General features: G+C 39.5%; 1 protein-coding gene across 1 annotated transcript; it reads left to right on the top strand.

The window, feature by feature from the left end:
* The first annotated feature begins 2,009 nt into the window (after nucleotides 1–2,009).
* Nucleotides 2,010–17,423, top strand: ddx21 (DEAD (Asp-Glu-Ala-Asp) box helicase 21). The gene is made up of 16 exons (XM_046843027.1): nucleotides 2,010–2,175; nucleotides 4,295–4,519; nucleotides 6,159–6,335; nucleotides 7,521–7,593; nucleotides 7,674–7,852; nucleotides 8,390–8,507; nucleotides 9,058–9,243; nucleotides 9,770–9,915; nucleotides 13,710–13,859; nucleotides 14,043–14,204; nucleotides 14,318–14,437; nucleotides 14,534–14,607; nucleotides 15,282–15,441; nucleotides 16,318–16,452; nucleotides 16,582–16,626; nucleotides 16,919–17,423. The coding sequence occupies exons 1-16, from the start codon at nucleotides 2,089–2,091 to the stop codon at nucleotides 17,216–17,218; spliced, it is 2,337 nt and encodes a 778-aa protein (XP_046698983.1). The 5' UTR covers nucleotides 2,010–2,088; the 3' UTR covers nucleotides 17,219–17,423.
* Nucleotides 17,424–17,447: the final 24 nt, after the last annotated feature.

Raw genomic sequence — 17,447 nt, 5'->3', positions numbered from 1 at the left:
AATGTGCATGTGACAAGTAAAATTTTTGTTTCTTTCTTTCAGTCGAGTGAAGCTTTAAAACTGCGTCTACATTTAGAGAATTTGGGAGACGCCTTTATCTACGGCGGCTTACATTTCTGAACTAAAGGTTAAAGGGACTTGCTCTGGGTCCGAAAAACGGCAGAAATCAGAAATCCCACATTCCAGGGAATTCCTAAAAGTGCAGCTTGTGTGCCTGTGAGGAAATGCGACGTCTAAGAGAGTAGGATTGTAAGAAAGTGAAGAATTATTAAGCGAAACGGATTCCGCGATGAACTGCAACGCCGGCACTACAATAAACTTCAGTGTAATGAACAAATAAGAACTGACATTTTAGATTGTACATAAACTACATAGTCACATGCCGTGCTCTAAACACAGCGTGCCTAATGGCCGGTACCATTAAGTGCCCTGGTACGTGCAGTTCCCCTCAGAGAGCTCAAAGCCAAATCCCAAGTACCAGTCAGCTGACAGGGAGTCCCCTGCTCACGATTCAACCAACTGTTCTGCACGTGGCTCGTGCCTTCGCCATATTAGCCCCAGGCACTTGTGACAGTCACCTGGGGGGCAGCCTTGTGCTATTAATAGTAGCCAGTAGGCCCACTGCATCCACACCAATGTCCAATACAGCCACTGAAAAGGAAATATCTTAATATCCTACAATATCATCCTGCATATTTTATATCTTAGTAATGTGGAGCTGTGGGGTTTAAAAAAAACCATCCAGGACAAGGGCCAATGCATAGTCCAACATGAATACGTGTAGACCATGTTCATGTGGACCAGATTTAGAAAACAGATCAAGCATCAGCTGTAACCTAAGACACTCCATTAATGACAAAACAGGAATCGTTAATCTCTTACGAAACCTTGTCCATGTATTTGCTGAAAGGTCCTGGCAATACCAAAAGTGTGTGAGACAAATAGAGCAGGAAAGGATGAGAACATTCATGACCTGACATGACACAAGCCACCATTGGTTTTCTGTGACCTCATGAAATTATTAGAAAAGCAGTTTGACAGCAGGTTGTAGCGCAAATAATGCAGAAGTACTATAATACAATATATTTTTGAACATCTCATTCCACATTCAGTCCCCATTTGATGTTATAATCACCTTTAGTCTTTTGGAAAGATGTTCCACTAGAACTTTTTAGCTAGCATTGCTCATAACTCGTGGCTGTTAAAAGTTTGGAAACACCTATGCCTTTATGGTTTATTGAGACGTGTGCGTCTTACTTTTGTTTACATGCAACAAACACAGTAAAAGGCAAAAAAACACGCGGTTTCGTCTTGGCTGCGACTCTTTGGAACAAACTTGAACATACAACAAGACAATGTCTTGAAGCTTACATCCAAACGTTGTAAGTGTTATTAGGAGAGCAAACATTTTGGGCGAACTGAATCACAAGGTCAGAAAGAAAATCTTCAACTGGTGAAGATCATCTTCTGCAAGTTTTATTAGAGATGATAATGCATTTCATGACAAAATGTTTCAGCTGAATATTTGGAGAAACAAACTGTCCAGATGCCAAGAGTGTGTAAAGCTGTTATTCATGCTAAGGGAGGATTTTATTGATTGAAAATATAGTTCAACATCTGTACATTTTATATATAACTTTTGACAGGCACTGTGAATGAAATGTGGACAAATAAATCAAAAAATAAAACTTCAAGTATACTGTCAATATTTTATAAGATATAATTAATAAAGAAAAGTTTAAATGGGCTCTTAAAAGTATTCAATGTTTTCCTAAAAAAAAAAAAAAAGTTCATACATTTAGTGCTTAGTATTAATAGGCTCCACCCCCCGGATGTACAGTGACCAATAGGGTGTCTATAAAATGACTGACACGAGGCTCATCCAAACACAAACACATCGACAAGTCCCGCCCCTGAACCGCGGTCCTATTGAAGTCATTTTGATCCTCTACATAAGGACCCGCCTTGTAGCACGTGGGGTGAGGAAACACCAGGGGCCTCATCAGCTTCCGGTTTGATGATGACGTTCCTTTTCCTGCCTGTTCCCGTGGCAGAGGCTGTGTTCATCTGCGGGCGAAACGGTCCATAATGCCATCTTTAGTTTTATCAAGCAACGACAACCTTAGCAACATGGACGACGTGGATGAGGGATTAGACACCAAACTGGATATCAAAGTAAGAGCAAATCTGATCTTAATTCAACTGGATAAATGAACATGCAGATCGGCTAGCTAGCGAGCTAGCTATAGCAGTAATGTTGGTGGACATGAAACTCGGGCTCAGACCTGAGCGAGCTGAGAAAATCTTACAAACCCTTCATGACAGCGTGTCGTTTATTATTTTTTATTAGATTGGAAAGAAACTACAGATTAGTTAGAAGAGGAAAAACGATTATTAAGTAGCATGCATGGTAGCTGGGCGCCATGCTCGCACCACGTGTTAAAAAAATAAATAAAACAACTCTCAAGCGCCCCTTGTGGTCATCATGTTAACTGCACACATCGACTGTTCAAAATGGCCACACGTATGCACACACGTGTGATACTTTTAAATGTCTAGCAAAAGAGTATGTAATTTCATACTGTATGTAACACCCATTGAAACTTTTCTTTATTGATTATTTCTTATACATGTTGTCATTCAGCTGATTTATTTGTCCACATTTCATACACAGCAACAGTTAAAAGTCTGGAAATACCTCATATTTTATGGTTCATAGTGTGTGATCTCATGTCAATACAGCCAGGAACAATTTTTACTGGGTTCTTTAGTATTGTCAGAGCAACAGGTCGTTCACCTCGTTTGTTTTTCATATTTCACCTATTTTAGTGTAGTCCAATTAATCTACAGAGTATATTATCTGTGTATTGTAGTTATTGTATAATAATTATAAATTCATATACAGAGTATATTAAATGTCCATGCAAATTTCCTGAATGCTGTCTGTCTTAGTTATTTCTCATTTTTCCATGCAGTGAGTGTGCAAAATAATCATCTTATTGAATGATGGATGGATGGAAATTGTAATGTTACAGCAGCCAGTTCACATACAACAATAGTGCAATTAACCAGAATATTGAGTCTAGAAGAATAATATCGAAACTAGAATGTTGTTGTTTTGAGCTTGCTGTCTTGAAGAATTTGATGAACCACCTTCTGAAAAAAGAAAAAAAAAACCTGTCAGTCACCTGTGGATGATTTTACCTCAGAACAGCTTCAGATCTGTTTGTTTGTGATTTGTTTGTCAGTGTTTGCTATTAGGGTTTAAAGACAAATGCCTTGCCAAGATTGAGGAAGGCTTTCAAACCATCAGGCACTGGTTTAGCTTTAACTTAAACTCTGGAAACTGGAGTGGCATGGAAATAATGTAAAATTTAGCACAAACTGCTAGTTTTTAACCAAGACGTGTCATGTTAGGAAATGACAAATTAAAAAAAACGTACCAGGGAGGCCGCCAATAGACTCACGGCAACATTAAAGAACCTGCAGGAACATCTGACGGGTGTTGATTATTCTTTGCATGTGACGACAATCTATTGAATTCTTCCCAGGCGTAGGAAGGCTACACACAAGTCCTTTTTTTTTTGCTTGCATACAAGCTCAATTAAATGACCCCAAACTATGTGACAAAAAAATGTGTTCTGGTCCGCTGAGAGTGTAATAATGTAATTTCATAACTCTGTTTGCTGCAAAATCCACCATAAGATTGGAATAACGTGAGCTTTTATCCCGACACTGCTACACATACCAGCTGGTTCTCCTACATTTTTGTGAAATATTGGGAAAACTGTTGCCTAGTCAATGTGGTAGTTTAGAGGTGTGTATACTTTTGCACCTAGGGGATTGTGTTCCTGAGGGGAAAAAAGTATTTATTTTTTTTTTATCACAAACTCAGCGTTCTAACACTGGTATGAATGGGTACTTTTCCTATCTATTGTGTGTGACGAGTAGCTCTGCAACATGCATTTGTTTACACTTGATTCTAATTGGTTGGAAGACGTTGATTAATTCGCTGTAGGAGATCAGACAAGGACGTGATGTGTGTTAAAGTTCTGCAAAGTTCATCATGTTTAAGAAGCATCGTCTTCAATGCTTTATTCCTCATATTCCCACAGTTGTTCTAACAGTTGTTTAAAAAATATTCATTTTTATTACGATTATATTTTCTTACACTACTGATTCAATCATTACACTAAATTTCTAAACCATAAGACTAAGTTCAAATAGTTATTACTTTTAGTTGATCCTCTTTTATTTTTTTCCGATGTTCATGAAAATGTTTTTAATTCACCAGAAGAAGAAGGACAAGGTCAAGAAGAAGAAAACCACTATGACCGAAGAACCCGCTGACTGCGAGCCACCGGCTCCCAAAAAGGTCAAACGTGAGAAGATGGACACAGCCGACGGGACAGTGCAGAAGTCTCCTGACATTAATGGAAACCTGGGGAGAAAAGCAGCTAAAGTAAAGAACCTGCATTCCAGTGACGAGCTCGTGAACACAGCAGACGAGCAGTCCGAGGTAATTATCCCTTAATAGGACATGTTCATCATCATCGTAATCTTTAAACACTTTCTGTGGCCACAAGCAATGCGAATCATGCGCATCTTCTACAGGTTGGGTCCAATAATCTCCTTTAACACAATGTCCTTGGCAAACCATTTGACGTGTTTTTAATTATTGTTGGGTTTGATTTCAGGGTGTGTGAAAAGGCAGCAACCATTATGGGTAAAAGTACATATACTTAAGTCATTAATTGAACATAATCTCTCCATGTTGGACCAGGCGCATTTCCTTGGCGACCGTGACGTGGTTTTGATTGTCATGTCAAGCGACCACGTTTAAAATGTGAATGAATTCCTATCAAACCTGTGGTTTGCCATTCAGGCCACCACTACTGTCTGAGCCGCTGTTTTAACAAATTACAATCCCTGACCAATCACAGTAGAAAATCTAAAGGAATTGTGTGCTTTTAATGATCCATTGGTAAGGGATTATTCTGACTTCAGAATGCAGCTGCACGAAGTGTCTCCACTGGCTCCCCTTCAGCTTCCTGCACCAGATAAATGTAGCAGCAGTGTTCTGGAGGAACGTTGTTTTATTTTACCGTGTACTGCGTCAGCTTTATATGGTTGAAATGACAATAAAAGCTTCTTGACTTGACTCTTGACCAGATTTAAAACCCTGATGTTTGCCTACAAAGCCAAAACCGGACCACCACCCCTGTATCTCGCAGCACTGCGCTATGCATCTACTGATCCTCAACCACAACTCGAACAGTCCCCAGTCTCAGGGTACAGCGATGACATGCTTCAAGACTCCTCTGTTCTGGCACCGAAGTGGTGAAACAACCTTCCACTTTATGTCCCGCTAAGGCTTTAGCAGTCTTTATCCACGTACCTCATAGTCATTACTATCTATTTTCTTTCCTAACGTTTTGGATGGACAATATAATTAGTCTGTATACTAATTAACAAGCATGAAGAATGTATTCATTGATTGAGACTCCACAGCACTTTAAGACTCTCTCCGAATAAAGACCTCTTTCAGTTAAAATGTTTTCTGTAGGATGCCCTTTTTGCTAACTGCCAGCGATGCTTTGATGCTCAGAGATGCGAGTTGGAACGAATTTGGTTTGGCCGTGGTGTGTGTATATATATATATATTTTTTTATTTTATAATTTTTTTTTTTAATCATATCATTTTAATCATTTGTTACCATTATCACTACGATGATGTAATTAGACCTAATTTGTCAATTACAAGTCATTTAAATAATAATAATTGGACATAAAAACAATTACAGGTTGAGATTGTGTAAACATGGTTTAAAGAATGATTCTGACTGATAATGAATTAAGTAAATCATGCAGGGTCGGTGTTTGTGTGGCAGTCGCAGTACTGGAGACGTACTATACCCAAAACCGAGGGAAACACGTCTTTAGAGAAAATTGTATTTTAAATAAATACATCATTTTAATCATTTGACATGTTGCCATTTAATCTGTTTGTGTACAAACAGCTTCCAAACCACTTGCACCAACAAATATAATGTGCAGCAGGTTTATCCAGTATGGTGTCTTACTGATTTACACTCTTCCACTTTTTTTTTTTTTTGATGATTTGTTCAATTGCATGGTTTCCTTTGACGTCCTGACAGAAAAAAAAGAAGAAAAAGAAGGCAGCAGCACCGGATGGCGCAACAGTCGACCAACCACCCGTTGACGCCAATGGTGCAAAATCCCCCAAATCTCCAGCGAAAGTCAACGGGCATTTTACAGACTCTACCTCCCCACAGTCCAGTGAAGACTCTAGTGAAGAGAGTGAAAAGGATGTGGTAGGTTACCGTGAGCGTTTTTTCCAGTTAGGATTTCTTTCACTATGTGTAACTTGGACAGTTCTTTTTGTCCGAACATTCGTGTAGATTTAAAAATCAGCTCCATAACTTGCACAGTTTTGTTTTGATACTTGTCATTCAACATAGACGTACTACTTTTCGGGAATGTGTCCTGCCCCTGGCATTTACCAAGCCTATGTAACTTAAGCGCTTTTATAAAGGTGTATCAATCGTGCCTAATGTGCGTAGCTCCGCCCATTGAAGTCCACCTGGGGCAATTTCAAAAGATTTGGAAAGGCAAACACCTGTCTTTTATAAGGTCGAACAGCCGAATAAGGAAGAGCTCAGAGACCGGTTTGTGTCAAGGCACAGATCTGCAGGAGATTCTTTCTGCTGTGTTGAAGGTAAAGCATGATGGAGTCCAGAATTCTTGAACTCTTTCTAGCAAACAGGGGAGAGGGACCGTGGCAAGAAAAGTGACCATAATCCCAATGGTGGCTCTGGTTAAATTCCAGAATGTGGGGTGACGGTCACTCCATTTTATTCTGTTCAATTCAAGTTTATTTGTAAATGATCAAAATTAGCATTCCAGAAATATATACATTTCAGTGACACAAATTTGTGCCTATAAATATTTCCCTTAATGAGCGAGTCAGTGACAACCATAACAAGGAAAAACTCCTTGAGAAAATATTGGGAAGAAACATTAAGGGGAACCCGGAATCAAAAGGGGAAACTTTCCTTTCATTATAGTGCCATCATTACCGAGGTTATTGTAGCCACAAAGCCATTCTGGAATATAAACCTCATCCCCTCCATGACCCACTCATGAAACAGTGGAGCGCCTTTTGACACAAGATTCATTTGGAAAGAAAAAAGGAGCTGAGGTCGTTTGTGAGTCCGAGCTCAGACCCCACTTAAACAACCAGAGAGAGACGTGATGTGGCTACATCACATGCTAATTTGGATCGGAATATTACATTTTTCCCCCCATAGAAGACTTTTTAAAAAAAAAAAAAAAAAAGACTGCATATAAGGGTATTTTTGCAGCTGTTGTTAATGGTCTTTTTAGACAGTTTTACAGATGTCTGAGGAATAGATATATTTATTGTTGTATCATGAGGTGATGGATAGATAGATAGATCGATCTCACACACACACTTATTGTTTGTTTTTGTCTTACAGGAGACACCGGAGCAAAAAATTGGAAATTTCTCAAATTTCAGAATCTCACAGGACACCATCAAGCTACTCAAAAGTTTGTCTGCTCAACTGTTTAATTTTTTTTTCCCATTTATGAGATCTTGCACTTTTATTAATAACTCTCATATTTTGCAGCTCGGGGTGTGACGTATCTGTTCGACATTCAAGTGAAGACCTTCGACTCTGTCTACGACGGGAAGGACGTGATCGGCCAAGCACGAACCGGCACAGGAAAGACTTTCTCGTTCGCGATCCCACTGATAGAGAAACTACAGACTGGAGGCGAGGACAAAAGAAGAGGTAGAGCACCAAAGGTGAGTTTCACATGTGAAAGTGATCAGATTGCTGCCAACAATCAATTGTAGTGTAGGTATCAGATGCGGTGTGGTTTGTGAGCATAAAGATTAAAGGTAAGAGTAGAGGGTTTTTAAAATGAGACAATGTAAATGAAGACCTCAGTGGAATTTAAGGATGTTCTCATTTGAGTGTCATTTAATTACCTTGGAAGTGACAGCAGGAGGACAAAATGTTTCTGAATGCATTTTCTTAATTTTTTTAATTTTTTCCCCAAAAATTATTTAAAACTATACGCTTAGGTGTGCTTTTTTTTATTTTATTTTTTATCTAACTTATCACCTATAACATCAGTATCACTTATTGATTTTCTGATATTTTAGGTTTGAACTCTTTCTTGCTTGATTACAATCGAACTGTAATATGTTGCGCCCTTAGCTGGAAAAATAACACTTACGTAAAGAGTCGAGTCATCAAATCCTTGACCTCTGGCTCATTTCATGTGGCGTAATAGAGCCTTTATTAAAGGACTGTAATCTTATTTTAAATTTTTACAGGTTCTGGTTCTAGCTCCGACCCGAGAGTTGGCAATTCAGGTGTCTAAAGACTTCAAGGATGTCACCAAGAAGCTCTCTGTTCACTGCTTCTATGGAGGAAGCTCCTACAACCCTCAAGGTAAGTACTGCAAACTGGGCCTGCACTGCAGGATTGTTATGGGATTGGTTTTCAAAAAGGTCACGATAAATGACTTGGAATTAGAATTGAACTAGAATTAAAACCTTTTCTCTTTGTGGTATTTCTGTCTCTGACACGTACCCAACATTGTACTGTGTACATTTTAGAGATCATGCTGATAGCAGATAGAAATAACTTTGGAAGCCGCACCTTGCGGTTACATAAAATAATACATCTAGAAAAAATGCTTTATCACCCATCTCAGTTCCAAGGTAATACAGTTTTTCGGTGAGTAAACACAAGTTGAATGTAATGACACACAAAAACAGTCTTTTGTTGATCATATGACTGGGTGTGAAGTGATGAGTGTAGATGAAATGTTGCGTTATGCAATATTTAAATAAACATTTCTCAAACCCATTATATAACCGGATTTAATTATTATTAGAATTGTGTTTTCCTTCATATAACATTGTCAAAAACTTGAAATTGGTTGAAGAAAATGTGCATAATTTGGTTTCTTACACCTGCTTATGCACGTCTGTTACAGTGGACGCCATTCGTAACGGGATCGACGTTCTTGTTGGCACCCCTGGCCGAATAAAAGACCACCTTCAGAACAACAAACTGGATTTGTCCCAGCTGAAACATGTGGTGCTGGATGAAGTGGACCAAATGCTCGATATGGGCTTTGCCGAGCAAGTGGAGGAGATCCTCTCTGCTTCCTACAAAAAAGGTGAGCCATGTTTTCAGGCAAGAAAAAAACAAACGCTAGTTAAACGTATGGACATTTTCACGTGAAGATTTATGGCTGAATTCTGGAAAATATGGATCAAAATAATTTAAATAAAAGTTTGTGTACTTTTTTTTTTTTTTTTTTTTTTTTAACTTTAATACCAGTCATGAAAATGAAGACTAGTTCTATCAGGTAGAAGGGCGTAAATAAGAATAACTATTGTGTAGAGGATAAAAATGATAGTAACTTGAAGCTGAAGTTATGAAAAATACGAAGGGAAAGAGATATGGTGTTTGAGGGTCCTGTATATATCGAAATCGTTTTTTTTTTTTTTTTTCAGCTTGTCTAATTTTCTATTTGGACCTCAATCATTTCTTACTTTCAAAGCAAAAGATTTTAACGTAATGTAGAGTCAATATTTTATCGGTTGATTTTAAAAAATAAATAAATAAACCCATAGAAATAAATGAAATCGAATATGCAACTGTGCTACCAGGACATGACCAGGACAATCCATTAATTTCAGGTGATGAAAGCAACCCTCAGACTCTGCTCTTTTCTGCCACTTGCCCTTCTTGGGTTTACGACGTGGCCAAGAAGTACATGCGGCCCCAGTACGTCCACGTGGACCTTATCGGCAAAAGATCTCAGAAAGCAGCCACCACTGTTGAGGTAAGAATTTCCTTCTGCTGATTTTATCCAATCTAAACTGTAATCACCACAATGGAAATATCAATTCAATTGGATGCCAGAACAGTAATCTAAATTTTGGATCCTCCCACACACTTAAAACACAAACCTTCGCAAGAATAGAGTACATTTTTTTTTACTAATAAATTTAATTATTTCAACATAAAACTCCATTAAAAACAATTCCCTGTGTTTTTTGGTTTATCATGCTCTCCACGAGAGACCGGAAAAATCAGCCAAATTAGTTATGTAGCAAATGCAATTCGGTGATAAACCGGGGGCGCCAGATTCGACCCGCGGTAATGCGGGGAATTACTTTATAACAGCACTGACTTCTGTAATTCGTTTAATACGTCTGTTTCAGTCTCTTGTTGTGAAACCCTTGGATTAGTCGCGTAGGAACTTACGGACCTTGTTGCCATTCGCTGGTGTGTAAATAAAATGTCAACGTGAATACACCCGTTACTGGAAGATATTAGTTCGTTAAAGACGTGCAAACAAGCATCATGAAGACCAAGTAGATATCTGGTTTCAGGAAACGGTTTTAAACATCTTGAACACCAACCTTGAAAAGCTATCATAGCACTGAAATGGCAGACCTTTATTTTATTTTTTTTTAATCCTTTTTACCTTCTATGTGCTGGAGGCATTCACACTTCAGTGGGAACATCGTCCAGACACCAACCAGACATAACATTATGATTGTTGAAGTGATTATCTCTTCATCATGGCACCAGTTAGTGGATGGATATATTTATTAGGCAGCAAGTGAACATTTTGTCCTCAAAGTTGACGTGTTGGAAGCAGGAAAAACGGGCGAGCATAAGGATTCGAGTGAGTTTGACAAATTGTGAGATGTCTAGACCAGTGGTCCCCAACCCCCGGGCCACGCGCCGGTTCGTGGGTCAATTGGTACCGGGCCGCACAGAAAGAATACATAACTTGCATTATTTCTGTTTTATTTATTATCTGATTCTGAATGTTTTATTTTGGAAAATTCCCGGATTTTCTTCTCCACATCTGTCTATGACTCACTATTGATGCATGTCATGATGCCTCAGTCACGTCTTACCTCCATCCGCTACCTTCTTAAAGGGGCTCCGGCCGCTAACACACAGTACATTACCGCTAAATTTAAACTCCCAAGCGAGCAAAACGAACAAAAAACCCAGTGGATTCACGTTTATTATTATATTTAGAAAATATCAGTTTATGGTCGGATCATTTTATTTTGTTGTATTGATCCGCCACACCTTAAAGGCGGGGCCGTGAAAATATTGTCAGACATTAAACCGGTCCGTGACGCTAAAAAAGCTAAGGACCACTGGTCTAGATGACTGGGTCAGAACATCTCCAAAACTGCAGCTCTTGTGGGATGTTTCTGGTCTGCAGTGGTCAGTATCTATCAAAAGTGCTCCAAGGAAGGAACAGTGGTGAACCGGCGACAGGGTCGTGAGCGGCCGAGGCTCATTGATGCACATAGGGAGCGACGGCTGGTCCGTGTGGTCCGATCCAACAGACAAGCTCCTGTAGCTCAAACTGCTCAAGAAGATCATGCTGTTAATGATTAACAGATCAGAAGTGTTTTGGCAGAAAAAGGGGGTCCAACACAATATTAGGTAGGTGGTCATAATGGTATGCCTGATTCGTTGTTTCATGGACGAGTGCCAAAAGGAAATCCATTACCTGATTGGAGTTTGCTAGGTGGTGGGATGGAGATTTGAGACACAGGGAAAAGCATCTCCGATCAGAAATGTACTCTTTGGCACAATGTACAGAACAGCAACTCAGCTCATTGCTCTGGAGAATCCCACCAGTCACAGTAATGCCTGGTGGTGGAAGTACAAAACTTTCAGCTGTAACTGCAGCCAGAAAGTGTTTCTACCATGTGTTGACGCAGAACAACAAATCTCTGCGCTTTTTTTAGTCAGTGTTTAATGTTTTGTAAATCTTGTGGTTATTGTTGTGCAACAAAGGTCAAGAGGGCCGATACTTTATGTAACACTCTTAAGTATCTCTTGTCAACAGTAAAAGTTTACTGGACCTTTTCAAACAAGCATGCCAATGCAAATGAGTAAGAAGAAAATGCCCTGATTTCCTGAATCTATATCTGGTCTAACTAGCTGTCACTAAAGAATGAGGATGTGTCTGGGCAGATTATTTTTTTTTTCCCCTCCTTGGAATTGTTAGATCAAATCTAACCTGCATATAAATCTGTTTCTATGTCGGTGGTGTTGTTTTTCATGGGGACCGCTTTGAAGCCCTAATTACCTAGTTTTGAGTCATCAAATGTAGAGGTTTCACGTGAAACTCTTTTATAAATGGAGCTTATCTTGGCTTAGTTTCCCTGGATAGAAGTGCCTCCCAAAGTATTAGATCGACTAGGCAGGTTTTTGCTACGCACTAAAGACGATCGGAACTGAGGTGAATGAGATCAAGATTTTAGAAAAGCCCTTTGTTGTGTTTGAACCCACCTATTTTTCAAGTGATAAACAGTGCAACCATCAGATGTCTTTTGTTACTTATGTGCTGGCTTACAGTGTTCAATATATTTTCTCTAAACGTCTGCTCTTGGGTCCAGTCCTGGGTTTCGCTTGTTAAGATTCAAAAGCATAAATGTCATTGGGAGACCGAAACCTTTTTGAGAAGCTTAGAAAAGTGGGAAAGTTGCACAAGCATTGTGTATGGCCAATACAACAATTTTAAAATTCCTGAGATTACTGGTGCTTTAAACATCAAACATGTCAGTCAAGGAAACAAACCGCAGCAGCTTCAAACCCCAAAAACAACAATCAGTCATCTGCTCAAAACAAAGTTTAAGAGCAGAGTTCTAGAAGACAATATCCAAATCACCCATCCTTTATAAAAATCAAAGATTCTAAGAAGCACAGATCTACTTTTTGCAAAGCCAAAATCTGGTGAAAGAACGGATCTGCTAATGATCCAAAAAGCACTGCAGATTTTTTTGTTTCCATGGTTTCTTCTAAGAATGTGCAAATTTAGCTTTATTGATTATGAAATTCACGATGGTAGTAACAATGAATTTCAAAATCTACAGAAATGCAGTATGCATTTGGGATGCTTAGATTCTTATTTGGTCAATCGTGCAGCACACGGTGTTAAAAATGACACTGCAACACAAAGGTGGGCGTAATGAAGGAAATGAGCCCAAGGAGTGTTCTGAAAAAAACTTTCAATACAAACAACTGAAATCTTATAGTATGAGCTCGAAAAAGATCAACACTTGCGCGACGTTGGTGGTTTTCGAGCTTGATATTATTGCAAGCGATGGATGTGCAACCGTAAATTAAGCACTATTTACAGTTCTATGTTGAATCTGTTCCCATAATTTTGCATGTGATGTAAATATTAGGAAATAAAAGCTAAAATTGATAGTCTTTTGACGTCAAACCCAAATTTTATCTATACATTTATTTATTTTAAACAATTGTTCTAAAATGTTGTAATGGGACCATGCCTGCTTTAATACACACATTGTTTTTAAATAAATATAGCTGTAGAATATTTTATATGGAATATTAAAACTTTTCATTGTATATCATTCTTTATTAAATGGGCAAAAAACAGTTTATTAAACTTCAAAAGCTGTAAAATTCGGATTGGGAGTTGAACTTAACCATGGCTCTCTAAGGCGTGTGATATTTGACTTTTCAGTCCAGTGGTCACGAACTCGGGTTCTGTCTACTTTGATTCAAAAAAGGCCAAAGTGGATAAATTGCATTTGGCACCGTTTTTACGTATCGATTGTTTTCCAGCATCTGGCCATAGCATGCCATTGGTCTCAGAGGGCAGCCGTGATCGGAGATGTAGTGCAGGTGTACAGCGGCAGCCACGGACGCACCATCGTCTTCTGCGAGACCAAGAGGGAAGCACATGAGCTGTCCATGAACACCTCAATCAAACAGGTTTGCTGAAATTTGCAGAATTTGACCATGAATATACCAAGTATAACAATATCGAATTGATTGATGGCGATTAGTGAGGAGACTCTCAGCACCTGTCTAGTGCAAAATGTTCTTGATGATCTTGCTGCATTTGAATTGTCTATTATGTATTAAGTTTTAAAGTATTGCTTTCCTGTTTCCCAGAGTTCACAGTCTTTACACGGAGACATTCCTCAGAAACAACGAGAGCTCACACTGAAGGGTTTCCGGAACGGCACCTTCGAGGTCCTGGTGGCCACCAACGTGGCTGCACGAGGCCTCGATATCCCCGAAGTGGATTTGGTTGTTCAGTGTTCTCCTCCGAAGGTAAAAAAAAAAAATCGTATTTTGATGTCTGATTTTGTTTTTCATTGTAATCAGTCATAATAAATGGTTAATATGCTTTGGCTTAAAGGATTTTATTTTCCTTTCGTTTCAAGGACGTTGAGTCATATATTCATCGTTCTGGGCGAACTGGCAGAGCTGGAAGAACTGGCATCTGCATCTGTTTTTATCAGCGAAAAGAGGAAGACCAACTGCGATACGTCGAGCAGAAGGCTGTAAGTTACTTAATTCTGCCTGCACACTTATAACCTTCTAATTACCAGACATATATAATTAAATTCGCTGATTTTTCTTTTTTTTTTATCCACCAGGGCATTACTTTCAAGCGTGTCGGTGTCCCCACTGCGAATGACATCGTCAAATCCTCCAGCAAAGATGCAGTCAGGTGATTTTTACTACTTGAATTATTGCACCTTATTCAATCATGTGCATCTCCAGAAAAGACCCCTGAAGTAGTCCATGAACACGATTGTTTGCTTATGATTACATGATTTCTATGGAGAAAACCATATCATTTTAATATTGATATGGAGACGTTCATATGGCTTATAAGAGCGAAATCTTCAGTGCTTTGAAACAGTACATTTTCCACCGTGGGAAAGTCCAAGGATGCTGCGTTTTCCGGTTTCCCATTAACCAGCTGCATTCCTTTTGGTCTAAAGTTCAAGTGAAAGTACAGGAAAGGTTGTTTACAGCTGTTCCGCCATGAGAACAGGAAGCAGCTTGTATCGTGGACTGTCTCTACAATCTGGTATAAAAACCATATTTGCAGTGTTGTATAAATTTTTACTCCTTGGACATGGTGGTGTGGTAGAGGAATAAAACCCTGGGTGAGGTGAGGCACCTGATTATGAAAACCCGATCAGGGTCAAAGCTCTACAGTGTTCTGTATGTACTGTGCAAAATTCACAACATTGGCGTGTTGTAAAAAAGTACATTTATTTAGAATCCCACACCTGGAGTTATACATACAGTCTGTTTAACTTTTTAATAAATGTGCTTAATTCGTACCTTAATTTCACTTTTTTTTTATCTTTTCAACATCATCCTTTATTCCAGGTTTCTGGATTCCGTTCCTCCAGCAGCCATCGAACATTTTCGCACGGCGGCCGAGAGGCTGGTAGAAGAGCGCGGTGCGGTGGATGCTTTAGCAGCTGCTCTTGCACACATATCAGGAGCCACGAGTCTGGAGCAGAGGTCGCTTATGAACTCGGATGTTGTAAGTCGATTGAAATGAGTTGGTTTTCAGATTTTTTTTTTTCCTCAAGGCTTTTAAACATTGTTGGACCATGTAGATTCATGGTAATGTTTAGCAGACATCTCTAACCTCTAATCTACTCATCATTTGTGACTTCAGCCAAATATATTTTGGTGTTAAACCTCTGTTGGGATTGAAGAGCCAGACACAAGCAGGGTTTGAACATCATCTTAATAATTGCGTACAGTTAAATTTAGAAGTATTGAATGTCCACCTCTGGATAAAGTTATTTTCAATCGGAGAACACGCAGCTGAGGACGGTTCTCCATGAACGGCGTAAAGATCCACAAGGTTATTTTCAAGAACCATGAAGCTGGATTTGGACTGAAAATAATACCAGGTTTGCTACTTTGGCGTTGGGCTACAATGGTCATGAACAGATTTGCATATTCACAGTGAAGTTAATAACCTTAACAATGATTAAACTAATGAATGGACATTCGGGGTCACCCAGATGAGGTTCTCTTGGATTTCTGGTCTGGTTTCCTCTCAAGGTTTCTTCCTCATACCATCTCTGGGAGTTTTTCCTCTTTGCCACTGGCTTGTTCATATAAAAGGGATAAAATCATAGGGACTGATTTATGAAAAATGTGTATTTTGTAATCTATTTCTGTAAAGCTGCTTTGGGACGGTGTCCATTGTTAAAAACGATAGACAAATAAAACTTAAGTGTTGTTGTAGTTGTTATAGCAGTTAAATGAGAGCCAGAGCTTCTTTGTCCTCTTGTGTCTGGCAAATTTACTAAATGATACAAGGCACAGAGACTGAAACGGTTTACATTTGTTTGTTTTCTCTCCTTTTTTATTTCTTTCTTTCTTTATTTTTTTCCTCTCTAAGGGTTACACCACGTTGGTGCTCAACTGCTCTCAGGAGATGCATAACATCGGCTTTGCCTGGCGAGGGCTGAAAGAGCAGCTCGGGGAGGAGATCGATGACCAGATCAAGCGCATGGCCTTCCTTAAGAGCAAAAAGGTTTGTTTTTTGCTAACAATTCGGCAGCAAACGTTCGATTTCTTATGAAGAAGTGCAGCGTGTCGTGCTGTATATTAAGTACAGTTTGTCGATGTACGAGTTTTTCATTTGTCTCTGTTCCTTTGTTAGGGGGTTTGCTTTGATGTTCCGGCCGATAAGGTGAAGGAGATCCAGGTATGGCAATATTTGGAGTGTGTGTGTCTGTGTGAGAGACAGAGAGATTGCAATCAGTGCATAATTTGATACAAGTGAGGCGTGGTGCAGAAGCATACCTCCTCTATAGATCTCTAATCCTTGTCATGTGAAATAAATTTCTCCAGCTTATGTAAACGCACGCTTGAGGTTTTTTAACCTGTTGGACTCCAGATTCTCAAATTTCACAACTTATGCCCTGTCAAATCTAGCCAGCGTGAACCAAACTCTCGACTTCCTAACTAAACAGTCATCCTTTCTACCTCTTTTACAGGACAAATGGCAAGATGGCCGCAGATGGGAGCTGACCATCGCCACCGAACTTCCCGAACTGGAGGAAAACACGCGGAGCCGTGGAGAACGAGGGTCCGGAGGTCGCGGCGGATTCCGTGGCGGATTTCGCAGCGGCTTTCGTGGGGGCAACTACCGAAGTGGAGGAGGGGAGGAGGACGAGGTGGAGGAGGAGGACGAGGTGGAGGACGAGGTAGAGGAAGAGGTGGTGGTCAAAAGAGGAACTTCAGCCAGGCTTTTGATCGTTAAACATCGCTCGTTCTCGACTGACTTTCTTTTCTAGCCTTGACGACTGGGTCTGTCAATTTTTTTTTTTTTTTTCCACTTGTATTTGGGGGAACCAGACTTCGCCCTTCGCCGGAAAACTGCTTTCCCCAAACCTTGCTTTGACACAAACTAATTGCCTTGCAATTGTGTATTCAAACAGCTCTGTTTAAGCCCATTCACATGAATGTGAATTTCATTAAAGTTGTCTTAATACACACAAATTGTTGCTTCTGTATTTATTTTTT

Source organism: Silurus meridionalis, chromosome 28 (assembly GCF_014805685.1).
Source record: "Silurus meridionalis isolate SWU-2019-XX chromosome 28, ASM1480568v1, whole genome shotgun sequence".
NCBI lineage: Eukaryota > Metazoa > Chordata > Actinopteri > Siluriformes > Siluridae > Silurus > Silurus meridionalis.
Note: the sequence above shows the minus strand (reverse complement) of the source record. Positions and strands in the feature narration are given on the sequence as shown.